The sequence below is a fragment of the Bos indicus genome, chromosome 29 (assembly GCF_029378745.1).
Source record: "Bos indicus isolate NIAB-ARS_2022 breed Sahiwal x Tharparkar chromosome 29, NIAB-ARS_B.indTharparkar_mat_pri_1.0, whole genome shotgun sequence".
Lineage (NCBI taxonomy): Eukaryota > Metazoa > Chordata > Mammalia > Artiodactyla > Bovidae > Bos > Bos indicus.
The window spans coordinates 47,824,716-47,850,428 of NC_091788.1; the positions used below are offsets into that span (position 1 = coordinate 47,824,716).

Consider the following 25,713-nt stretch of genomic DNA (forward strand, 5'->3'; position numbering starts at 1 on the left):
CTCATTACCATCCTGCCCAAGCCTGGGGCGTAGTGGGTTTGTGGATCTCATTCATCTCACTCAGCCATGTTAATCAGACAGCCTGTCTCGGGAGATCCACCCCTGCTCTTTTGCTCCTCGTGAGATCTGTTAAAATCATACTCCTGGGGTTTCTCTGCTCCAAAGCCTGGTGGGTCTGTCTTTAACAAAGAAAGTGAGGTGTCTGACAGTGGCAGGCCATTTAAAATCCCAGATCAAATAGTGAAGAGTGAGGATTCCGTAACGATGCCAGAAGCTTCTTTCCCATCCCCACGTCACCTGAAACCATAGATCTGTTCTTGCTCGGGGATGTCACCACTGCCCACGGGTTCTTTGAGGCCCTTACCAGAGCTGAAACTTGGGACCCATTTTTCCATGTCCATCTCCTCCACCAGAATGGGAGCTCCAAGGCTCAGGGGGGTGTCTGCGGTGTTCAGCTCACAGCCCATTGTCCAGCACGGTACCTGGCACAGGGCTGACTTTCTATATGAGCTTGTTGAATGAATGAATGACGTAGCCGTGAGCTGAGCACCTTGGCAGCTCTGTGTTCTGGCGAGGGACCTGGGAGAAGTTTACTTTTCCCCAGCCCTCACCACTTCCTTTTTCCCAGCTCCTGTACGAAGAGTGGGCGAGTTACGGGGTCTTCTACAAGTACCAGCCCATCGACCTCGTCAGGTAAGTGGGGACGCTGAGAGCAGGCCTGGGTAGATAAACATTCCTGTGCATCTCGACTGCACTGAGTGTGCAGAGCGTGGGCCCTTGCTCGAACTTGAAGAGCTTGTGCAGGGGAGCTGAGGTCTCCCAGCAGAGACCGGCAGCCTGGCCGAGCCTTAGATCAAGCAGTTTATTCAGATTTATTGCAGGCCTGGCTCTCATCTGTCATGTTCACTGTCTCCCCCTAAATTCATAGTCTGGCTCGGCCCAGTTGGGCATCAGGTGGGGTTTCTTTCTGTGTCTAAAGGAAGAAAAGAGCTGCCTGGGAATCTGTAAGAATTGCCCCTCTGGACACAGTGTCCTCTCCTGAGAGACCTCCCTCCCAGGGCAGACAGACCAGGCAACGTGTGTGCTGTGGGGACGTGTAGATCAGAGCCCAGCCCATGAAGAAGACAGAGATGCTCAATATATGGAGTTACTGGTGCCTCAGGGCTGGAGTTTTTTCCTGTTTTTAGGCTGCATGAGGCTGGAACACAGCTGACCGCCTCCGGGGAGCATCTTGCCCTGCAGCATGGGCATTACAGGAGGAAATGCTCCCATCCTGGGGGCTCAGCAGAGGAAGGGTGGGCACTGTGAAAGCAGAGAGCCCCCCCAAACATGACAGCCTGGCTCAGAACCACCCCCGCCAACTCTCTGCTTGGTCGAGAACCAGGGGCCCCCGTGTGAGCTGTTCATGCTGGGGAAGGGGCGTGGTGTAAATTTTGCCCCTGGTATGGATTGAGAGTAAGCGTGTGTCTGTCTGGCTTTGCCCTGCGGTGCAGAAAGTATTTTGGGGAGAAGATTGGTCTGTACTTCGCCTGGCTTGGCGTCTACACCCAGATGCTCATCCCGGCCTCCGTGGTCGGCATCATCGTTTTCCTCTACGGATGGGCCACTGTCGATGACAACATCCCCAGGTAGGCGGGCAGCCCCTCTCCCCAAAGATGTCCTCATCTCACTAAGGAGCCACGTTCCCCTTATTGCAGGAACAGAACTTCCTGGGACTGGGACCCCTCACCCCAAACCTGGTACCCCACTCAGCAACCACCACCCCACCTCCAAACTGGGAAGTCACAGGCCAGGCCAGGCACTGTCAGGACCAGAGACGCCCCATCCGAAGGCTTTAATAGCCGTCTGAGAGCGTGGGCGGCCTTTGCAGGCACGCTCGCCCTAGGAGACATTTTACTGTCGAGAGGAAGACATAAAATAAATATCCGACTCCTTTTTGTCCTTTGAAGCTTTTTTTCCCATTCAGTCCTTAGTCATTATGTGACAAGAAAATTCACTGGTTCCCTGTGAGGTCAGGAAGTGAGGCCGGACCGTTCGGAGACCTCGGGGCAGTGCACTCGGCCAGCCAGGCCCTGTCTGTGCTGCACCCCCGCTCCCATGATGTGGGGAGATCGTGTACCAGCAGCTTGGTCTGCAGGGGCTGGCCCGGTGCAGCAGACCCCAGCCCGTGCGCACAGGGCCGACAGGCCTGCCACTGCTCCCCAGGGAGCAGGCCAGGCATGGGGAGCTCTGGGAAGGAGGCTGAGACCCCAGAGACAGCCTGGCCTCACGCCGGGTGTATGTCTCCCAGACTGGCAGCCAGAGCGTGACTCAGGCAGTGGGAGTCTGAGGACAGCGTCTCCCCTCTTTGGTTGCTGTTCCCGGAACTTGCCAATCTCAAGCCAGGGATAGCGGTTTATGATGTGAGCTCAGGATGCCAGCCCCGACTTCCATCAGGAACACTGTGCCTGCAGGCAAAGTGCTGGTTAGAGAGGCGGACGCCCCGCCTGCCTCCCGGGGAGCCAGCGGTCTGTCGGGACAGTCTTGGGACATAGGGCAGATTACCCTTCTTACGACTCAGCCCAGCGTCTCTGAAGCAGAGCCCTGGTTTAGGAAATTCATCCATGGGTCTGCTCAGAAAAGGGCCAATGAGGGAGTCTTTGACCTGGGGGAGAGAGAGACTGGCTCCTTAGGCCCCACTCAGTGCGGTAGAAAGGCCACGCGCGGTGAAGTTTTGTGCAATGGATGTTTGAATACATGTTGTTGTTGTTGAGTCGCTTAGTCGTGTCCAATTCTTTGTGACCCCATAGATTGCAGTCTGCCAGGCTTCCCTGTCCGCCACTATCTCCCAGAGTTTGCTCAAACTCCTGTCCATTTAGTCGGTGATGCCATGCAACCATCTACGTGAATAACAATAAAGTACTCCACCCACTCGGAACCAGAAAGTTAAAGGAATCTGGCTTCTGTCCCCTCCAGGGTTATTTTGGGCACAGGCAGGAGAAAGCTTGTCCTTTGTTTGCCAATGACACAAGTTCACTGTGCTCAGGGGTTTAATGAAGGCAGAGATCAGAGTAGCTTAGACGTGGAGGGGACTTCACTCCAAAGTCCGAGAGACTCGGCGAATGGAATGCGGGGCGCCCCCACGGGGACTGCTCCATCTGCCTCCGGGTCCTGGAGGGAGGGCAGGGCTGGCGGCCTCAGCCTGGACACCCTGCCTCAGGAGGCTCAGGCTCCCCCGCAAGGGCGCTGACAGCCCCGGGCCAGGCCAGGCCAGCGCTGTCACATGGCCAGGGTTACGGTCAGCGTTCACTGGGGACTCTGGGGCCCTGTCTGACCTCGGCCTCCGCTCGCTTGGCGCCTTGGACCAAGTGTGAGGTGTGTGTTCCCCTTGGAGCCTGGCCCGGCCAAGTCTGTAGGATGGCCAGTGCCCCCGCACCCCGCACCATGCTGCCCCACCGCCCGTGCCTCTGTCTGCTCCAAAGAGCAGGCGCCTGTTGCTCGTCTTTATTTTGGCTGAAGGCAGTGAAGGGAGAGGCTGAGGGTTTAAAACCAGCAGAAACAGGCTTTTTGTCTGGCTGGAGTTGTTTAAGCTGGCAGGGCAGAGGGCTGGGCAGCCGTGGGGCTCACGGGCAGGCAGAGATGCAAGCCCTGGCCTCCCCGGCCCCCTCCCACCCTCAGGCTCCAGGCCCCCCACCCACCCAGTGGCGCCAGGCCACACACTGACAGTGGTGTGTCCATCCACTGGTCCCCTGAGAGGGGCCGGGGTCACACATGGGTGGGTGTCCTGCACCTCTTCCTTTCGGGAGAAGCCCCCAGAAGAGCGGAAGCTCAGGGAGGATGAGAGATGGGCCCCTCGAGTCGGTGCCTGTACCTCCTTTTGGTCACTGCAGCTGCTGTCGCTCTGTTGTGCCCACAATAGTGATGGTGAATGGGAGGATGGTTTAAATACGCCAGTGACGTTCCCAGGGCTTCCTAGACGTTCCCTTGTTTAAGCCTCCTGACAACCCAATAACATGGGCTCTTGGGGAATTCCTTAGAGGTCCAGTGGTTAGGACTCAGCACGTGCGTTCACTGCCGTGGACCGGGGTTTAATCCCTGGTCGGAGAATTAAGATCCTGCAAGCCATGCGGCATGGCCAAAAAAACCCCAATATACTTAAATAAAATGCCGTGACCCTTTATAAAAAAAAAGGAGCTCTGTAAGTCTCAGCATGCCCATTCTGTGGATACGGAAACTGAGGCCCAGGGAGTTCCAACGACCTGCCCCAGGCCACACAGACCACGAGCAGTGGACCTGGAAGTCACGTGCAGGGCTGCTGGCCCCCGAGTCCTTGCTGCCCTCCGAACTGTGTGTGCCTGACCCCCCCAACGTACATGTGTTCACAGGCACACACGTGTGCTCACACACACACACATGCTTCCCCACACGCTCCGAGGCAATAGCCTTGCCCACCATCTGTCTTTCCGTCTCCCGTGCCTGACGCCGTGCCTGCACACACACAGCAGGTGCACACTTCTTTGATGAGTGTCTGGGGAGAGCTACTGTGAGAGAGAGCTGAGCGGGATGCCTGCAGTGCTGCCAGGGGAGGGCCCCCGCAACCTCTTGGCAAGTGCTCCCCAGTGGCTGTGGTCCAGCCAGGATCCTGTGCATAAGCTCAGGTGCATCCAGAAATTTTTCTTAAAAGCTATAAAGCAATCACCCTATTCACACCCCGCCCTTCACCCAGAAAGCCATCTAACCCCTGGGAATCCACTCCTGCCTGTGCCTAACTATAGCTCAGCGTCTTGTCCAAATGAGCGGGGAGGAGAGGGGCAGAGCAGGGCGCAGCTGGCAAGGCCCTCTGCTGGCCTCTCTCCTCATCTTCCAGGAGGAGGAACCGAGTCTGGGGCTCAAGGACCAGCCCTGGGCACACAGAGGACATAAACTGTCCCTCAAGGAGCCAAGCCAGGCCTCCCGGCCTCAGCAGGGAGCCCTCCTGTGGCCTCTGGGCGGCAGCTGAGAGCCGGGCAGGGACAGATGGGCTTGACAGGGACAGAGCCCTGGGCGCAAGTCCCACTCTGCTGTGTGGCCCTGGACAAGTGACATCCCCTCTGTGGGTTCACTTCCTGCTCTGTGAAGGTGGGATTGTAACAGCCCCAGAGTTGGTCCAGACTGGATGGACACTCAGTGCAGTCTCCTGCTCACATGGCTGATGGCCTTTAAATACTACACTTTAGGAGGGCCCTGGGCATCGCAGAGCTCCCCGCGGTCCCCAGACTTCACATCCGCTCAGCAGAGTGAAACCCTGCCCTGAGCAGGGCCCCATCCTGCTCAGGGGCCACCCCTCATCTCCAGGGTGAGCCCGGCCTGGTGGGACCACAACCCCAGGCAGCTTGTAGGTGTGTTCCTTCCGATCCAGCCACCTACCTCCTGAGAGGACGTCTGGGTGGACCACGTCTCCATCTTCTTATGGGTCCAGAGTGCCCAGTGAGGCCCTCAGGCTGGTACCGGGTCACCCCCAGGGGTGGACTGAAGCCCGCAGGACTGGCACTGAGCAGGTGCTGGGTGCGAGGCCAGCACTCAGGAACGGCATGGCATCCTCACGCTTTGACTCCTTTCCTCTTTCGGGTCTCCTGGGCCTTGTCATGTCAGGACTTGGACGGCATTCACTATTAGCACAGCTTTGACGGTGCCTGGTCATCAGAGGGAGGCTGCTGGGGACCTCGATTTCTGCGGGCAGCTCCAGGGCAGGCCGTGCGTCCCACTGCCTGGGGCCACCCCAGAGATGAACACTTACGTGACCCTGTCCCGCCACACAGCAAGTCCCATGGGTCCACACCCAGGTCCACCCACAGAAGCTGCAGGCTGGGTGCAAAATTAAAGTGTGGGACCCTGTTCAAAAGTCACTAAGACTATAAGGTGAGGGGAGCAGAGAGTGGGAAGCCAAGCTGGGGCCTTGCGTGGAGAAGAGGGATGTGGGCCCCGGTGGAAGCCCACTGGCAAGCCGACCGAACCATGTCCACCCTGGCAAGGACGGCATGGCTCCGGAAATTGCTGGTCTGCGGGGGCCAGCGGGGGCCCTGGCCGTCGGCTGGGGTACTCCGGGCTGTCCTCTCTTCCAGCATGGAGATGTGCGACCAGAGGCACAACATCACCATGTGCCCGCTCTGCGACAAGACCTGCAGCTACTGGAAGATGAGCTCCGCGTGCGCCACCGCCCGCGCCAGCCACCTCTTCGACAACCCCGCCACTGTCTTCTTCTCCATCTTCATGGCCCTCTGGGGTAAGCGAGCGCCGCTTTGGGGCAGGGGCGGCCTTGGGTGGGTCCCGACCCTCCCTGTCTCTCCTCGAGGTTCCCCGCAGGGGCGTGGGCCAGGAATGCACACGGGAGGGATGGTCGGCTCCCATCCCGTCTGCTGGGCACCCGGGGGCCGTGCAGGGTCACAGATGCACATGACCGTGGATGTGTCCAACCAGGCCAGGAGCCCCTCATGGAAAGTCTCGGGGGGTGATTTCTCCCGGAAATGGAGCTCTTTCCCGGGGCTGGGCTCTGTTGGCTCAGGAAGGGCAGCTGCTTTCGAAGGAGGAGGGCCAAAGGTTCTGCCTTCCTCCCACCGTCCTCCCGATGATGCTGGGGAAGCCGACCCTGGCCAGGCCCTGGGGCAAGTCTCTCATCACCCCTCAGCACCCCTGTGGGTGCCCATTTCACATGTGATGACGTCAAGGTCCAGAGAGAGTGGATGTGAGTGGTCTGGGATCACCCGCCTCCTGAGTCGCCATGGCCTGTGCCCTTAACCCCTAGACTGCATTGCCACCTGGGGTCCAGAGCAGATGGCTCCTCCCCAGAGTTCTTCCAAATGCAGGTCCTACCTGGTACCCATCTCAGGCTTGAGGGGGCGTGGAAGGTGGGTAAGTGGTGGCTGGATGAATCTCTGCAAACTCCGCAAATGGATTCATCTCCGTTTCTGGGTTAGCCGACAGGCCTACCTCCTCCTCCATGGCCCCGTGTGCAGCCTTTGCCAGCAGGGGATTCGGGGCTTGGGCACCCATGTGCTGAGCCATCACCCGGGCACCAGAGCCCCCGTCTTTGTGCTCAGGGGTCCCAGATAGTAGGAGATGGAGCTGCACAGAGAGAGCAGACAAGGGAAGGGTCAGGACCTCTGAGAAAGGGCAGTCAGGAGGGGCTGCCTGCAAGAGGCGTGAGCCTCTTGAGCTGGGTTCTGGAGATATAAGGGGCAGGTGTTCTGAGATGTGGGACAGACAGACTGTGGACACACAGAGGGCTGTGCTGTCACCTGCTGAAGGGCAGCCCCAGGCCCCGCATACTCCATGTGTCCTCGTGCTTGGTGGGCCCTGGTGGGCCAGGGGGTGGAGGGTGCCACTAGCCAGTCAGGTGTGCGGCTCTTACCTGTCAGCGCGATTGAGATCTGCGAGGATCCTGTCAAATAGAGAATTCAGTACAAGCCTCCGTTACTAAGGGGAGTGGGGACCTGCCCTCAGAACCTCAGAATCCTCTGAGTTGGGGCCTTGGATTCCCCTGCAAGCCAGGGGGAGTTTGGTGGTGACAGGAGAGAAGAGCCAACCTCCGCGGGCAGCAGAACAGGGCTGATGCCCAGGCAGTGGGCTTCCGGGCCCGCACGCTTCTGGAACCCTCTCCCAGCCTGAGCCCACCCTGCATGGCCCTGCAGCCTCGCCCGCCACCCTCGCGGTTGTGTTCAGGCTCCATCAGTGTTAAGGGGCGGCTGCAGGGGCTCAGCGAGCCCAGGAAGCACCAGGTGCTGGTAGGCGGCTGGGGTTTGTCCCATTTTGTCCAAGGCTTCCTGGAGCCAGGGGCGTGGGGTTTGGCCCAACCCGTGAGATCTGGAGGCCGGTGTGCAGAGGAGCCGAGGGCTGAGTCAGGGGTCAGGGGAGAGGGGGAGAGCCTGGCCCGTCCTCTGGGCTCCTGTTCCAGCGTGGGCCACCGGCCGGGCCCTCTGGTGTCCGATCACTGCCCGATTACATTTCTACACTCGTTGGAAACCGGGGAGGACGGGTCCTGGTGAGGGTCCGAGCTGCAGCACCTCCTCTTAGAAGACGTGTCCGCACCGAGCACCTCACTCCCATCCCATCCCCACCCTCAGATCTGAAGAGGGGCTTGGTGTCCTCATCAGAGGCCCCTTTTGGGCGTCTTCTCCACCGAGGCTCCGGCACGGTGCGCCTCTGCCTGCGTGGCTACGGGGACCCAGTTTTCACAGCAGAAGGCTCCGCACACCGCCGGCCAGCTCTGTTCCCTCACCCAGGATCCATCGGCCGGGGTGGTGGCCAAGCCAGCGCCTACCGTGGTCTCCAGGTGACCCACGAGCAGGCGTGAACGTACGGTGCTCAGCGCCCAAGCCACTGGAAGGTCATTCAGGGATGCCCATCTGGTTGGTCCGTGTGCACTTTCACACCCCAGGGGCTCCATGCAGCCCCACCACTGCCCCACCCTGTCAGTCAGCCCTCAGCTTCCTTGCCTGTAAAATGGGTGTGGGGTAAGGACATTTACATCGGGCACAAAATCTCAGCCAGCACTCAGCACGTATGTGGCTGACTCTCAATAAACAGCCTTGCCCTTGTGACCGCGAACCACTGGCGTGGCTGCCTGCCACACTGCAGGAGTGAGACCAGGTAGATGTGCCTGGTGTGTAGGGTGTGTACCAACTGGTATTTAGTTAAGTGTCTGTTCTGGGCTCTGGGGAAACCATAGGAGGTGAAAACCGCTGTGTCCACTGCCTTCACCCAGGCTGCAGGAGGACACAGCGGGTGCAGAGGCCCCATGGCGAGGCTGCAGGCCTGTTGAAGGAGTCTGCAGGTGTGTGGAGCAGGCGGGACCCTGGAGGCCAGCACGGGTCACAGGGGACTTCATATTCACCAGGCGGACCAAGGAGCCAGTGCAGCCTCTGCTGTGTCAGGGTCTCATCTTAAACTTGTGTCGGAGACAGCTACTGATGCACAGAGGAGCTGGGGAGGTGGTGGAAGGAGGCTGACCCGGCTCTGACGGGGGCGGCAGGGGGCTTTCACTGCCACCTGAGCTCCATGGTAGATGCTCACCGCCCCCGCGGGTGACAGCGAGAAGCCGGTTTCCACGAAAGCAGACAGAGCAGAAAGGAGGACCATGGGGATGCGCAAGAGAAGCAGTTAGGGGCCTCTCGCCCCCTCCTTCCCTGCGCTGGGCTCCCCAGCAGTGCCCCGTCTGTTCCCACTGTCCTGCCCAGAGGCCTAGGAACTGTTTCTCCAAACTGAGGGCCCCTGACGGAGGAGACTGACCATCCCAAAGGGCTCTCCTGCCTGCCTTATTGTGAGCTAAGGAGATGCCTTTGGGCTTGGCCAAGCAGGTGTCATCTGGAGGTCGAGGGGTACAAATGACATCCCCCATCCCACATGAACATCACCCCGCATCCTGCCCACCTGGGCATGACCCGTGGCCCAGAGGGTCCCCTGCCTGCCATCCACCTGCTGCGGCCCAGACATATTCACCTCTGCAAGCATCTCTGGGCAGCACATGGCTTACAAGCTCTCTGTCCTTCTCCTCTGCAAACGTCTCCTCCTCCGATCAGAGCTCGCTTCAGCTGAGAGCCTGGGAGCCAATAAAGTCACAAGCCATTTGGACACTAATCATCCCATTTCCAGCTTCAAGAATGACCTTCCATGGTCAGCCCCAGGGGTGGTCTTGCTCCAGGAGCCCTGAGAACTCGGTTGGGTTCTGGCCACTGCCCATGTCTCAGTGAATCCTAGCATGTCACACACCTTCCCTGTCACCTGCAGGACACGCCTGGGTGTTGCACCCACAGAATGAGCATGGTCCTCAGAGCACCTTCCTGTGCGGTCACCCTGAGTCTGAGAAGGCCTGGTTATTCAGTGCCCTGGTTGGTTGGGAAGAGGCTAGGGTGAGACTTGTCCCTCCCTCATTGGCTCAGCAATGGCCTGTAGCCTGTGGACACTCAGGTAATAGAGATACCAGAACCGTCCCTCCCCCAGGCTCTGGGGAGCTCCAAGCATAGCTTCACCATGAACTCAGTCAACTTGGCACAGGCTGGTCCTCCCAACGAGGCCGAGAATGAGAGTCAGAGGTCACCAACTCAGAAGGAGAGATTTCCAACAGAGTGCTGGATCACGCTGGGTTGACAGGTGGTGAGCACCTCATTCCAGGAAATCAAGCTGAGGTCGAAGGATTCCTTGCCAAGGCTGCTGAAGAACTTGGGGAAGTGACGTCTGTGTGGTTCAAGGTGGCTTGTGAAAATGTTCCTGGCCCCACACGCTAGCTCTGATGATTAATTCTGGGATCAGTCTGACTATAAATGTAGGATTGATGGCCATCAGTCACTGAGCTGATCTGTCTGTGTCTGACATGGGGCCTGATGCTCCTTGTACTTCATTCCACTGCATCCCCACAGCTGAGAAGTTGTCCCCATTTCACAGGTGAGGAAAGTGGGGCTCCACTGAGCCTGAGCCCATGCCCCTGCCCTGCCCATCCCTGTCTCTTTGGGCTCTGTGTCCATCAGAACCATTCCCCGTCCCTCGCCCACCGCCCTCTGTTCATCACCAGCCTCCATGACTTTCCTCAAAATCTCTGATCGGCTCCCTTCTTCTCTGATCAGGGCCCGGGAAGCTCTGAGCTGAGGCTGGAGAACCTCCTAGCTGAGCACAAAATCTCCCAGTTTCCCTGCTCCAGGATGGGGTGGCTGACCCTGCAGCAGGCACACAGTGGAGCCCACCTGCGAAGCTGTGGGCTGGGTGGTTTGGTCCAATTCAATGCCCAGCTGGGTTGGCTGTGTGCCAGGATGGCTCGTCAGTGGGTAACAGCGCCAGCCACCGGCCAGACTCAGGCTCAAACCTCAGCTCGGTCCCCTAACAGCTGTGTGGCCCTCAGGCAGGTCGCTCCACCTCTCCAGGCCCCGGCTCCTCCACTTGTCAAATGGAGCTAGTGACCCAACCCACCTCAGAGAGCGGTTGGGAAGGTCGAATGAGTCGCGCCTCGTGGTGTCTTAGGGCTGTGCCTGGTGCTAGTTGTCACGCTGTGCTAGCTATTACATCCGATTGGTGAGCGCTTGCTTTTTGGAAATGTGAAAACGGCCTAGATAGACCCTGTGAGACTGGAGCTCAGACCTAACCTCTCACCTTGTGCCTGCGGTCCTCTGTGAACTGTGTCCCTCCATCTCCTTCAGAAAACACTGGCTTCAGCCGGCTGGTGCCACTGCGTGTCGGGCACTGTTCTGAGCCTCTTCTGTATGGAGACTCATTCATTCTCCCAGTGACTGTCAGAGGAAGACAGGCTCTGCTCCTCCGTTTGGCAGATGAACCACTGAGGCAGCTTTCCCGGGGTGACACAAGCTAACCAGAGGCAGAGGCAAGGGCCTTCCTGGCGGTCCAGGGGCCAAGACACTGCGCTCCCAGTGCAGGGGCACAGGTTCGATCCGTGATTAGGAACTAAGATCCTAGTTGCCCTGTGGTGCAGCATGACCAAAATTTTTTTTTAAAGGTGAAGAGGCAAGACCTTGAGCCCCAGCAGTCTGGCTCCCCAGCCCCACATATGTGAGCCCTGGGCTCCACTCCTTTGCCAGTGGTACTAACCAGCTCTGGCTGCTGTGTGCCCTTATTCCTGGAAGGATGACCTTAAATTCATTCTCTTGCCTGGACTAGCTTCCCTCCCTCCCTCCAGGTAGATGGGCTCCCTTCCCCCTCCAGAGGTTCACACAGAGTTTACTGGTCCCCACAACAGCCCTGGAGAGAAACCCCGTTATTCTCTGATGAAGACATGGGAGCACAGAGAGGTTAAGTGACTTGCCCAAGAGCATACAGCTAATAGATTCGTAACAGATGTGACAGATCTGTGCCCTGGCCCACCTGCCTCCATGGTCCAAGCTAGTGCCCTGGTCTCACCTCTCTGTCCAAATATTTCCACGCCCCTTCTGTGCCCTCCTGGGGAAGCAGAGATTTACCACGAGCCAGCAGTGAGGGGCAGACAGGCAGCAATGCTGCTCAGCCAACAGCATGGCAAGGAGCTGGCTGGGTTTTGTGCACTCTCCATGAAGCCAGCTTGCTCGTGGCAAGCTTATTTATTGAGCACGTACTGTGCGCAAAGCAGTACCACCTCACACCCTCAAAGGTGCCGGCCAGCACTCACCAGCAGCCCCATCCTTGGAAGAAACACAGACGGCTGCATCCTCCTCTATCCAAGATTCAGGGAAACGGGCGAGTCTCTGCTTGCACTGTCCGCCCTGCTTCCTCCAGCTCCACTTCCGCTGTGGGAGACCACAAAGGTGCCTGTCTGTCAAGGGCAAGTTCAGTCTGTGTGTTCCCGTTTGGGGCGGGGGTGGGGGGAGCAAAAAAGCCAGACCGCTCCCAGGAAGCACTCAGGGAAAGAGGAGCTTATTATAAATCAAGACAGAATCAACAGGAAAGGGCCTGCTGGGCTAGGAGGTGCCCGCTGACTCCCCGCCCCTGCCCGCAGGGTGGAGGAGACACAGTCCCTCTTTCCCCAGTCTTTTCACACTTGCTGTCAAGTGTAATTAGCAGCAAGCTTGCCATTGTTGAATAGGATTTTTTTTATCCCTTATTCAGTTACTTGTTCATTACCCTCTAAAGGATCATTTTCACACTGGTGTTTCTTCTCCCACGTGTCCTTTCTTTTCCTGTCCTCCAGCTGTGAACGTTTCTTCTCGCTCAGTGACAGAGAGCGACCCCAAACCTGTTTCTGCCCTTGGCAGGGCTGGGTCACCGCCCCAGGAGTCGCTGTGGCAGCTGTTTCCATCTTGTTTCCGCTCTGCCATGGGGTCTGGCTTGCCCAAGGGGGCGACCCGCTGGTCCTGGAACCCTGTGCTTTGGCTGAACGCTCCACTGCCTGGGATTTATAACATTTCAAAACCTCCAGTAAGGTGTCAAGACGAAGCAACTTTGAGCTCCATTTAGCTGTTCGCACCAGGATCAATTTTCTGAAATTATAGCATAATAATGGAGTTTTCAAGGCTTGTCAGTTCCAGGCAGAACAAAGGTGGTTATTGGATTTGAGCCTGGCTGCAAGGAGCTGTGGAGAGATGGTCCCAGCGTCAGTGGAATGACAGGTGTGGTTGAAACCCCTCCCGGGGTCTGCGCCCGAGGCTCTGAATGCAGTTGGCAGGTCACTGGCTGAGTTACCCGAGCAGGGCAGAGACGGAGAGAGACTTAATCTCTGCTGGAATTCAAAGGCCAGCAGCGGGCTCATGAGCGGACAATTGTTCAAGGGATAAATAAGTAGAATCAGTGAGACCATGAAGGGTCAGGGCCTTTGTGCGGGCAGGAGCCCCAGCTCCCCTGTGGACTGACAGGCAGGTTCACACCATCGCCTGGTCCCTGCAGCCCGAGGAGACCCAGCCCTGCTCTCCACGTGCAGAGAGCGGGCACTGTCAGGAGCCAGAGGTTGGTGAAGGTGTTCTCTGCTCTCGGGGACTGCACTTTAAGAAGGGTGTGCCATGCCTGCCCCGGCGCCCTCGTGGCTCAGCAGTGCCTGATCCAGGTTCAGAAGTCGAGATCCCCAGCCCACAAGGAACTTGGGCTTCACAGGGGAAACGGCGCCGTTCTCTGCAGCACCCAGCCTCAGTCAGAGCCTTCCCTCCATGGCCTCTGAGATTCCCACGGCAGCTTGAGCGTCCATGATGTTCCAACAGAAGACAATGGGTAGGGGCCTTCCCTGGTGGTCCAGTGGTTAAAACTGGGCTGCCCCTGCAGGGGGTGCGGGTTCAATCCCTGGTGGGGGAACTAGATTCCACGTGCCGCAAGGCACAGCCAAAAAAAAAAAGGAAATATCCTACAAAAAAAAAAAAGCCAGTGGGAGGGCGGAACCAGGAGCGTTTAACAACGCATCCAAGATCGTCCATGTGTCAGTAGCCGTGCTTCAGAGGAGGAAGGTCTCAGAAAGGGGGGCCAGCAGCTAGCCGCGGAGACGTCAGAAACTGGGGAATTAGGGTTAGGCCTAGGAGTTAAGGCGGTTTGGACAGTTCAAGCAGGGCCCAGGGGAGGTGGGATGGGACGCGGCCTGGGAGGAGAGCCGAACCAGAGACACGGGGTAGCTGGAGCACGGACTGACAGCTCATCTGATGGACAGAGAGGGGGCTGGAAGGAAGGGCAGATGGTGGGCAGGTCAGAGTGTCCAGACACGTGTGTGCACGGGGCCAGCCACAGAGCTCACACGGGATGCAGACTCTGGGTCCGCGTGGTGCCCAGCGTCTGCATTTGGCAGGCCCCTGCCGCAGGGGTTCTAATACAGCGCACAGTCTGAAAACTCCTGGGGGAAATGGACAGCTTGCTCCCACCCCCTGTAACCAGGCGGGTGTGTCTGGTCCGTTTTCTCTGCAGCCCCAGTGTACGGCAGGGAATTTAAACACATAAGCAGGACCTGCACCCATCGTTCTGGGTTTTGTTTACCTGAGGTGAAATTCACATAATGTGAGTTAACTGTCTTAAGCACACTGCCCAGTGGCATTTAGCACCCTCCCTGCACCAAGCCATCCTCACCAGCACCCCCCAGGTGGAGCCCCAGTGCCCATTTAGCCGTCTGTCCTCCTCACCCCGCCCCCATCCCTGATAGCCGCCGGTCTGTTTCTGCCTCTGTGATGGATGTGTCTGTAAATATTCTGGATGCTTTGTACGTACAGGGCCAACCCTGTGTCGACACCTTAATGAGAGCTGGTGAGATCCTGCAGGAGGGCCGGTCATAGGGCCGCTCCTCTGTCCAGCCCTCAGCACGTGGATGCCCCACCCGAGGCCGCACAGCAGGCACTGTTATCAAGCCCATGGTACACACGCGGAGACTGAGGCTGGCGGGTGGGGGGCGATCCCAGGCCAAGCCAACACCTGCTTCTATCCAGGGTAGATCCAGTGTCCGTCGCTCACCTGCCGTCTCTGGGCTCCTCTACAAGAATGTGTTTTACCTAATGCTTCTCATTAAAACCTGTCTGCAGGAAGGAACTCAGCCACCCGCTCGCACCCTGGCCTGGGTTCGCTCTTCACTGCTTGTCTTTTGTGTTGCACTGCCTACTGGGCTTGGATTTAGGGAAGTAAACTTGTCTCCTCGGCCCCCTTATGTGGCTCCTGGGATCGAAGGCCTCTCTTCTTGTCTTTAGTATCCTTGACCATGTTTGGCACATGGCTTGTGCTCACGTGGGTGGGAAGCCATGCCCCTAATCCTGGCCAATCTTGGGGGGAGAAGTCCTAGACCCAGGTTTCCGCTGTGTATTCACCAATCACCTGCCTCCTTGGGGTCTCAGTTTACCCATCTGTGCAAAGGGCTTGCAGGCTGGATGCAAGGAGGTCCCCCAGCACACCCAGCAGCTGACACAGACATCGTGTTACGTCTGTGTGATGTAGGAGAACCATCACTGGGCCCCTTGAAAGGAAGGGATGGGAACTCAGCAGGACCCACAGGTGTCTACACAGCTGCCGTAGTGAGGGAGGGCTGCAGGGACACAGCTGCAAAGGAAGGGCTCTTGTCTTCCTTCCTGCCTCTGTCCATCCCAGCCCAGTTCAGTTCAGTCACTCAGTTGTGTCCGACTCTTTGAGATCCCATGGACTGCAGCACACCAGGCCTCCCCATCCATCACCAACTCCCAAAGTTTACTCAAACTCATGTCCATTGAATCAGTGATGCCATCCAACTGTCTCATCCTCTGTCGTCCCCTTCTCCTCCCGCCTTCAATCTTTCCCAGCATCAGGGTCTTTTCAAATGAGTCAGTTCTTCGCAACAGGTGGCCAAAGTATTGGACTTTCAGCTTTAGCATCAATCCTTCCAATGAATATTCAGGACTGATCTCCTTTAGGATGGATTTGTTGGATCTCCTTGCAGTCCAAGGGACTCTCAAGAGTCTTCTCCAACACCACAGTTCAAAAGCATCAATTCTTCGGCGCTCAGCTTTCTTTATAGTCCAACTCTTCACATCCATACATGACTACTGGAAAAACCATAGCTTTGACTAGCAGACCTTTGCTGGCAAAGTAATGTCTCTGCTTTTTAATATGCTGTCTAGGTTCGTCATAAATTTTCTTCCAAGAGCAAGTGTCTTTTAATTTCCTGTCTGCAGTCACCATCTGCAGTGATTTTGGAGCCCCCAAAATATAAAGTCTGCCACTGTTTCCACTGTTTCCCCATCTATTTGCCATGAAGTGATGGGACCAGATGCCATGATCTTAGTTTTCTGAATGTGAGTTTTAAGCCAGCTTTTTAACTCTCCTCTTTCACTTTCATCAAAAGGCTCTTTAGTTCTTCACTTTCTGCCGTAAGGGTGGTATCATCTGCATATCTGAGGTTATTGATATTTCTCCCTGCAATCTGGATTCCAGCTTGTGCTTCATCCAGCCCAGCATTTCTCATGATGTACTCTGCATATAATTTAAATAAGTAGGGTGACAATATACAGTCTTGACATACTCCTTTCCCCGTTTGGAACCAGTCTGTTGTTCCATGTTCAGTTCTAACTGTTGCCTCCTGACCTGCATACAGATTTCTCAAGAGGCACGTCAGGTGGTCTGGTATTCCCATCTCTTGCAGAATTTTCCAGTTTTTTGTGATCCACACAGTCAAAGGCTTTGGGATAGTCAATAAAGCAGAAGTAGATGTTTTTCTGGAACTCTCTTGCTTTTTTGATGATCCAACGGATGTTGGCAACTTGATCTCTGATTCCTCTGCCTTTTCTAAATCCAGCTTGAACATGTGGAAGTTCACTGTTCACTTACTGTTGAAGCCTGGCTTGGAGAATTTTGAGCATTACTTTACTAGCATGTGAGATGAATGCAAGTGCGTGATAGTTTGAACATTCTTTGGCATTGCCTTTCTTTGGGATTAGAATGAAAACTGACCTTTTCCAGTCCTGTGGCCACTGCTGAGTTTTCCAAATTTGCTGGCATATTGAGTGCAGCACTTTCACAGCATCATCTTTTAAGATTTGAAACAGCTCAACTGGAAATCCATCACCTCCACTAGCTTTGTTCGTAGTGATGCTTCCTGAGGCCCACTTGATTTCACATCCAGGATATCTGGCTCTAGGTCAGTGATCACACCATCGTGATTATCTGGGTCGTGAAGATCTTTTTTGTACAGTTCTTCGGTGTATTCTTGCCACCTCTTCTTAATATCTTCTGCTTCTGTTAGGTCCATACCATTTCTGTCCTTTATTGAGCCCATCTTTGCATGAAATGTTCCCTTGATATCTGTAATTTTTTTGAAGAGATCTCTAGTCTTTCCCATTCTACTGTTTTCCTCTATTTCTTTGCATTGATCACTGAGGAAGGCTTTCTTATCTCTCCTTGCTATTCTTTGGAACTCTGCATTCAAATGGGTAGATCTTTCCTTTTCTCCTTTGCCTTTCACTTCTCTTCTTTTCATAGCTATTTGTAAGGCCTCTTCAGACAACCGTTTTGCCTGTGGGCATTTCTTTCTCTTGGAGATGGTCTTGGTCTCTGCCTCCTGTACAGTGTCACGAGCCTGCGTCCATAGTTCTGCAGGCACTCTGTCTATCAGGTCTAACCCAGTAGCAGGTGGTTTTTCACACTGCTCACCATGCCTGATTCTGAACTGAGATCTCGGGACTGCCTCCAGCTCGGTGTGGGCCTTCCTGTTGCTCATGCTGCTGGCCAAGCCTGAACATCACAGCCCCACCCTTTTGCTCCAGAGCAGAAGTTGACAAACTCAGCACCACGGAGTCTGCCCGGGCAACAGGGCATGGCGCGGTCTGTGGCCCAGCAGAGAAGGCATGCCCAAACCTTGGCTAAAGAGGCTTCGGACTTTTAAAGGAGAGACGGGAAGCTCATGATTAATATAAAATGTATGCATTTCCTAAACATAGCTGAGGCCAACAAGCCTTGTCTAGGCACTGTCTCCTTGGCCACAGGTTGTGGCCTCAGGTCCAGCCTTGGTCCTGGTCAAACTGCAAATACTCCTGGGAGAGGGCCTTTGTATCTGTCTTAAGACATTTGCCAGTACATTCTAGCAAGAATGCCTGGGTTTCAATACCAGCTGCATAACTGTAGGACCTTGGGCAAATTCCTTACCCTGTCTGTGCCTTTGTCTCCTCATCCATGAAATGGCAATACAACTTTTGCTGTAGCCATCAGACTTGCTACAACTGTTGCTCCTTTAAAGAACGTTAGATATGCGGAAGGTCAGTCAACGTAACGGTTAAGGGTAGACTCTGGGGTCGAGCAGAGGTCAGTTCAAACCCCACTCCTGCTGTTAACCTACAGTCGACCTTGGGCAGAGCGCACAATCCTCTGAGCCTCTGAGCCTCTGTCCTCACAGGCAAAGGTGTGAGTGGAAATCATTCTCTAGTGCATCGCATTGTTTTGAGGGTTCTTGATGTCAATAAGTCACTAGCACAGAGCCTGGTGTACGCTGAGTCCTCATGAAAAGGTAGGGGTTACCACAGTGCAGGCTGGTAGTGGAACGAGTGGAGGTCTAGGAGGCAGAGGTGTGGGTCAGTGAGCCTGGGAACGGGGAGGCATGGGGAGGGCAGAGGCGGGGGATATAACCGGGCCAGCTCCCCGCTGAGCAGAGAGCCAGCCCTCCTCCCCCACTCAGCCCGAGGTCGCAAAGGAGGCCTTGCCATGCGCAGGCAGAAGCCAGAGGGACACAGCTGTCAAAACAGTGAAGGAGAGGCAGGCCTTCCAGAACTGGAGGGGGTATGGGAATGGGCCCCGACCAGGGCCCTCCACTGCAGTGAGCCAAGGACACACTGAGAGGCGGAAGGAGACATCCTCACACCTTCCTTCTCAGGAGGCTGCCGATGGGCCTGCCCCACCGGCCACAAGCTTCCTCCCAGAGTCCCCGCCACCACGATGCCTCTGCTGAGAGAGCGCTTGTGTCTCAGGGAACTACATTTCCCAGGCTCCCTTGCTGTCCCGTTGCCTGGAAGGCTGTCGGCCAATGGGAGGCCCCGATGGGGATCCGAAGTCCTGAGGAAGGGAGAAACCAGGGTATTTCTCCTTCTCTCTCCATGCTTCCAGGAACATCTCTGGCAGAGGCTTTGCCTTCCCTTGGTGGTTCTAACTCCCTCCGTGATCCTGGCTTCTTCTGGGTAGCTCCAGTGTCTGGCCCTGGTAACACCAGCTCCCATTGTCCCGCCGCCCCTAAATTGGCAGCAGCTACTTGCAGTTGCTAATCTCTGGGTGGTCTCACCATCCCCTGCTTGTTGTCTCAGCTCCTCTGCTATCTATGTGGCCAAGTCCCAGGATGAAATTACCCCAGTCCAAAAGACCTAAGAGGTTCCTGTCTCCTGGCTGGGGTGGTAGCTGATACTTGACGTGCACCCATTATGTGCAGATGTGTGCAAAACTGTTCTCACCTCACCTTGATGGGCGGCACGTTCTCTGAACCAGGAAATGAGTCAGATTCAGGCCCATTTATTGCCAGGTCCAAAGCCTGCATTCTTTCCTAGTGAAGAATGACACCAGGGAATTTGCACTGAAGTTCTCGCTGCATTTCTGTCTCGACACCACCATTCATCATACAGGTCATTTAATTCCTCTGAGCTTCAGTTTCCTCATCTGTAAAAGGCGGTACGTTATAGCACCTCCCTCCAAAGATTACTGTGAGATTTAAATGAGATTAATGCCAAGACACTTGGATGGCATCATCGACTCAATAGACATGAATCTGCGCAAACTCTGGGAAGCCTGGCGTGCTGCAGTCCATGGGGTCGCAAAGAGTCAGACATGACTGAGCGACTACACTGAACTGAATACTTCACGTGTTAGCTCTTTGAACAGCGCCTACCACATAACAGCTCAAGAATCCAGAGCTCTGGTTACCTTTACGGTCACTTGTATCATTCGTGCAACACCCAGACTCTGCTGCCCTTCCTGTGTTGGGTGGAAGCATCAGTGATGACGATTCAGTCCGTGGTGTCCGCATTGGCAGGTGTGGCTCTCAGGAGCCCTTTGTGTGTTCAGTGAGCTCCCGTGAGGCACTTTTTCGTGCCAGACACTGGGCTTTCTGTGGAGGACCCGGAGAACGAGACCCCGTCCCTGCCCCCACACCCCAGAGAGGCCACAGGCCATGGGACAGGGATTATAATGGAAGGTGGCATGGGCACCATGAGCATGAAAGGTCCCAGGAGGAGCTGGTTTTTTCCTGTCACTGAGGGAATTGATTAGAGGCTTCCTGGAGGAGGTGGCATTTGAACTGTGCGTACTCTGTTGGGAATACCAAGCAGGACGTGGCACCTAGGAGCACAGTTCCGCAGGCAGAACACCTGTTAGAAGCTTGAGTGAATGGCCTTGGCTCACCCTTCACTCTTTCTGATCTCAGGACCCCCTCCTGTGACTTACGGTCCCCAAGAGCGATGGAGCGGGATGGGTAAGAACACAAGTTCTGAGACCATCCTGCCCAGGCCCCTCGCCGGCTGGCACTGTAACCTTGCCCGGGACTCAGACTCCCTGTACCTGCATTTTTATCATCTGTAAAATGAGCGATAGACCGTCCCGGCCTTTAGAGTCAGCGGGAGAACTGAACAGTTTAATACTGGCCCAGCACTCGTTGCCCTCACTCTCAAATGGTACAGGAGAGGAGAATGCTCTCATGTCACCCGGTGTCACGGGGCTTCTGAGCCCCTAACCGCCTGGTTCTCCTCTCTGCCCTTAGCTGCCACCTTCATGGAGCACTGGAAGCGGAAACAGATGCGGCTCAATTACCGGTGGGACCTCACAGGCTTCGAGGAGGAGGAGGTGAGTGGGCTTAGCAGCTGCGCCCCGTGTCCTCCCCCACCCCACCCCATCCCTTTCGGGGGGGACCCACTAGGTCGTAAAGTCCAGGCGAGGCTGCTCCCTGCCTGTTTCTCAGTTCATGTCCCTGATGTCTGAATCCCCCGCGGTTGCCAGGGTGACTGCTCAGTGTCCGCTCTAGTGTTTTAAATCTCCATGCTCACACGGACACACCACCCAGAAATGTGGTCGGGGACGCAGGCCAAGGCTCACCACACTGATCTCATCCAGTCTGGGGGCTGCACCACGGGTCTGGGGAGGGGGTGGCCACCACCCACGAGGTTGAGTCCCCAGAAGCGGCCATGAGCCTTCACCCTGGTGCCAAACCTGCGATCCCCAGAGCCAGCTGCCAGCCTGCAGTCAGGCGTGGCTGAGATGTGAGGCTGATCCTTCACTAACAGAGGGAAGCCATGTGCTGGGCATCTTTGTGCGCCAGGAGAGGGGCATTCCGAGCTGAACAGCCACTGAGGTGGTGGGTGAACCCCCTTCCCCGGGGTTGCTCAGGAGACGCTTTGCTGCTGCCCCATCCTGAATTGCCAGCTCCAGCAGAGTCCCTGTGGGATGAGAGGGAATAAAAAGGAACAAGATCCCCCGAACAGGAGAGCCGTTAGGTTTGGCCACGCTGACCGTGGCTTCGTGTTACGGAATCTTTTGCTCAGCTCTTTTAAAGAGAAACCACTCGTGCATTTTCATTGTAATGTGAAAGCCTCTTTCGTCATCTCTTTAAATATCCCTATTATTATATTATATATTAATATATCCCTAGTATTATATATTGGACTTCCCTGTGGCTCAGACGGTAAAGCATCTGTCTACAAGGCAGGAGACCCGGGTTCAATCCCTGGGTTGGGAAGGTCCCCTGGAGAAGGAAATGGCAATCCACTCCAGTACTATTGCCTGGAAAATCTCATGGACAGAGGAGCCTGGTAGGGTACAGTCCATGGGGTCGCAAAGAGTTGGACACGACTGAGCGACTTCACTTCACATATATTAGGCCTCTTTGGTGGCTCAGATGGTAGAGAGTCTGCCTGCAGTGTGGGAGACTCTGGTTTGATTCCTGGGTCAGGAAAATCACTTGGAGAAGGAAATGGCAACCCACTCCAGTATCCTTTCCAGGAAAATCCCATGGACGGAGGAGTCTGGCAGGCTACAGTCCATGGGGTTGCAAAGAGTCAGACAAAACTGAGCGACTTCACTCATTATATGTCCCCACACACGTGCTACCTCCAGGACTGAGCTGGTGGATCACTCTTCAGTCAGCTGTGTAGCTGTGTGGGTTCTGAGCTGACTGTACTGTCAACAGACACGGGTGCTAGTTTGCTGGAAGAGGCACCAGCTTCGTGGTGCCAAGACGACCTCCAGGACCAGGTTGTCCTGTTTCAGCATTGCCCTTGCTGTGTGACCTGGGGCAAGTTGCTTAACATTTCTGTGCCTCATGTCCTCACAAACAGGGGTGGAAGAGTAGAGTTTGAGGGGGTCTCGGTAGGTCAGCAGATCAGAGCACTTTGAGCGGGGTCCAGCAGCTTTGAGTGCCCCCAGCTGGTCTCCCGCCTCCAGGTTCAACCTCTTCCGGCAGCGGGTCTTGTTGTCCTGTTTCACAAATGGCAGGACCAAGGCTGATGCGACCAGAGAGACATGTGTCTCCTTAGGTGCAGAGATAGGCATGGGACGGGTGCTCCATTCCCCCGTGGTGGGCCCCGAGTCAGCTGTCTGCCAGAGCAGATTCAATAGATTCAAATAGGGTTGGTGTCATCTTACTACTTTGGGATAGACTGAGAATGTCCTTTTCATGATGTCCTTGGGGTTGGGACAGTTCAACCTGTTGGGAACCTGTCCCATGAAGTCTTCACCCTGATGACTCAGGCACTAGTGGGGTAGTGATCAGAGCACTGGACGTGGGCCCCAGGGGACGTGAATGAGTCCCCGAGAGTGAGCCCCCCACACTGGGTAGGGCCTCTTCTGGGGCTGGTCACCTGAGACAGAGGGCTAGCCCCTCCATGACGTGAACCCCAGGTGTCTACTCTCGGAGCAGAAGGAAGGCTGTGCCCAGCCATCTGGCCTGAGTCTCCTCCCCTGAGTCTAAGACAGTTCAGCCAAGCACACGGTCAGAAATCACCTAGAACATTCCATCTGCAGAAACAGTAACACACGCAGTCACCCTAGGGTAGCATCAGCCTTTGGCAAGCTCTCCTTGTCCACCCATGTCCATTTGCCTTCACCCCAGTTTTTTAAGAATATCACCTCTAAGAGGACTTTTTTCTTAAAAAAAAAAAAAAAAAAAAAACACAAGTAATGAAGTCTTTTTGTTTTGTTTTCCATTTCTGGTTCCTGGAAGGAGGCTGTCAAGGTTTGGAATTTTTTGTCACTTGTCTGTCTCCTGGGAGAGGGACCTTCTGGCACACCTGCTCTGTCCGTTTCTGCTGAGCGGTTCCCCGCACCTCTTCCACGGCGGGCAGGGGTCTCTGCTTCCTCCCCCACCTCCGGGTCTCTCTTAACCCCCGTTCTTCTGTTCCAGTGCCCTTCGCTGACCTGCTCTGGGCTCCCCTGAGGCCCGGCGCCTCTGGTCTGCCCACGCTTGCTGACACTTAACCGCCGTCTCTTCCGACCCCGTGGCTCCTGATGGGATGTCCCCAGGGGCCAGTTCACGGCTGGGTGTTCAGAGTGGGCTGCAGGACAGGCTGCAGGCCGGCGCAGACTGACCCGCCTCCAAGACCACGGAGCCTGACTCTGTGGCCTTCCCAGTGGGCTGGGCTTCCCAACAAGGGGGAGAGACCCGGATGAACCTCATGCAGGGAGCTCTGAGTGGGAAATGGTACAAACAGCCAGCTAGGAACTGGCCCCAGTGGGTACCCCGAGGGAATGCCAGGGGTGAATTTGCCACACATGCTCCTGTTAAGGGTCTCAGACTCGCAGTTCACAAGACTCCTCGCTGACTTGGTTTCTTTCACAGGACCATCCCAGAGCTGAATATGAAGCCCGAGTTCTGGAGAAGTCTCTTAGGAAAGAATCCAAAAACAAAGAGGTACGGTGGCCGCTGCCAGTTGGCTTTCCCAGTAGTCAAACGTCTGTCCATCAACATTACATGCCAGGGGTCAGCACATGCTGTGTAGATGGAGGGAGCAGCCCCCAGATAGGGGCAGAGAGTAAATGTTTAGACCCTCCCAACCTCTTTCATAGCGACTCTGCCATTGTAGGAGGAGAATGACCATAGACAACAGGTGAAATGTGTCTGGCCGTGTTCCAATAAAACTTTATTTATAAAAAACAGGCGGGGGCTGTGGGGAATTTGTCACACCCTGCCAGAGGTCAGCCTCCCCCTTCTGTCCTGAGGGTGACCTCAAACCTCAGCCAACACCTCAACATCATGAAAACCAAGTGGTTTTGCAGCTTTTCTTGCTCTGGATGGTCGTGTCCAACCCTCATGCTTTGCATTGACTGATGGATGGAAGGGTTTTCCCCATCAGGGCCCCTGAGTGGATGGCCAGTTCCTTGCCTCACGCATAGAGGATGAGAATGAGAAAGAGAACTGTTTTTCTGATCCTCTTGAGGCCGCCACCTTCTCTTAATATATCATAAATGCCTTCCTTTCTCCCCAGAACCTCTCGTTTAACTTGGCAGTCATGTTCACAGTCACATTCTCACAACCCTCTAGGGATGCTTGGTTATTTTTTTTATTGGAGGTTTTTTTTTTTATATATGACATGGGGCAAGAGTCCCCAGGCCCTTGTCAACCTCTCTCTGAGGCTGGAAGGTCAGTCGTTGCAGGGACGGGAACAAGGGCAGAGTGGTCTTTCCAGATCCTGGTGTTCCTTGGCCTCTGGGAGCGACCAGTGAAAACCCCTGCCCTTGTCTTTTCTTGCCATTGTGTTCCGTGGACAGTCTGCTGGTACAGCGGGGCCAGGGGTCCCAGTTACCACAATCCCCCCGTAGGGGTGGGCAAATGTGTGCAGACCCCCCAGTTCCCATAGCACAGAGAGAGCCCAGCTCAGCCCCCCCAGCCAGAAAGTGGATGCACATCCTTGAACTCCAAGCGGGACCGGGGGTGCGAATAACCACAAAAGCGTGAGCCTTCACCATGATGAGGAGACCGTCTTTTCATTTAACCCATTGGAACGTCTGCCCATCGCATGCCCATTGCCTTTGGAGCAGCTGCCCTGTTCCTTTGACCCCACGGCTCCGTCAGTGCCCTCTCCCCAGGCTGTGGCTCCCCTTCTAAAGGGAGAGGCATGGGTGCTGCTTCTCTGAGCCCCCAGGCCCCCGCTGAGGGCCACCATGCCCAACCTGAGGTGTGCCATCTGCACCCCCAGGCAGCCCACCCCACAGTTGGGGTGGCCCCACTAGGCGGCCCCTCCTAGTGTGAGCAAGGATGAGGTTGCACCCCTTCCTAAGGGCAAAGGGGCTCAGTGGCCTGCGTCACATCCACTGAAGTCAGGGGCTCCCCCAAACCCAAGCTCTTCACCGTGCCGGGAACACCGCCCAGATTCCCCGTCACCTGGCTCCTTGGCTTAGACCCGAGCTCTCTGACCACAAGAGCAGCAAAGGTTGGGGTTCATTTTCACCGGCCTCCGATGGTGACCTCAGGCCCTGAAGGCCTCCAGGGGGCCACACCCTTGATTTTTTCCCACCGTTTCACTGTCTCCCAACTTTATGGTTTTAATTTTTGCCCTGGCTATGGCACCAAATTCGTTTAGGGGGGAAATAAGAGATCCCCCTTTCATGGGTGTTAGGATGCTGAGTGTGGCTTCCTGCACGTCAGTGTCAAATGCGCAGGGTAACCCGCGTCTGCATAAGACGCACCATCTGAACTATGGCCGCCGTCTGGCGAGGGGGCCCCACGGAACCCGCCAACCTTCCAGGCTGTTTCCATTACCTCACTGCAGCCTCTCTTTTAGAATGGGCTTCCCAGGTGGCACTAGTGGGAGAGAACCCACCTGTCAATGCAGGAGACGCGGGTTCGATCCCTGGCTTGGGAAAATCCCCTGGCGGAGGACACGGCAATCCACTCTAGTGTTC

At 55.9% G+C, this 25,713-nt stretch overlaps 1 protein-coding gene across 10 annotated transcripts in view; it reads left to right on the forward strand.

Annotated features, from left to right (window-relative positions):
* Positions 1 to 25,713, forward strand: part of ANO1 (anoctamin 1) — a 172,269-nt gene that overhangs the window by 117,200 nt on the left and 29,356 nt on the right. For 6 of the 10 annotated variants that reach the window (XM_070782481.1, XM_070782482.1, XM_070782484.1 and 3 more), the window contains 6 exons: positions 629 to 693; positions 1,494 to 1,628; positions 6,081 to 6,241; positions 20,582 to 20,664; positions 23,036 to 23,047; positions 23,651 to 23,722. In XM_070782481.1, the coding sequence (XP_070638582.1) occupies positions 629 to 693; positions 1,494 to 1,628; positions 6,081 to 6,241; positions 20,582 to 20,664; positions 23,036 to 23,047; positions 23,651 to 23,722 (528 nt within the window). The remainder of the gene's footprint in view (positions 1 to 628; positions 694 to 1,493; positions 1,629 to 6,080; positions 6,242 to 20,581; positions 20,665 to 23,035; positions 23,048 to 23,650; positions 23,723 to 25,713) is intronic. The other 4 variants (XM_070782483.1, XM_070782486.1, XM_070782487.1 and 1 more) reach the window with 1 other exon arrangement.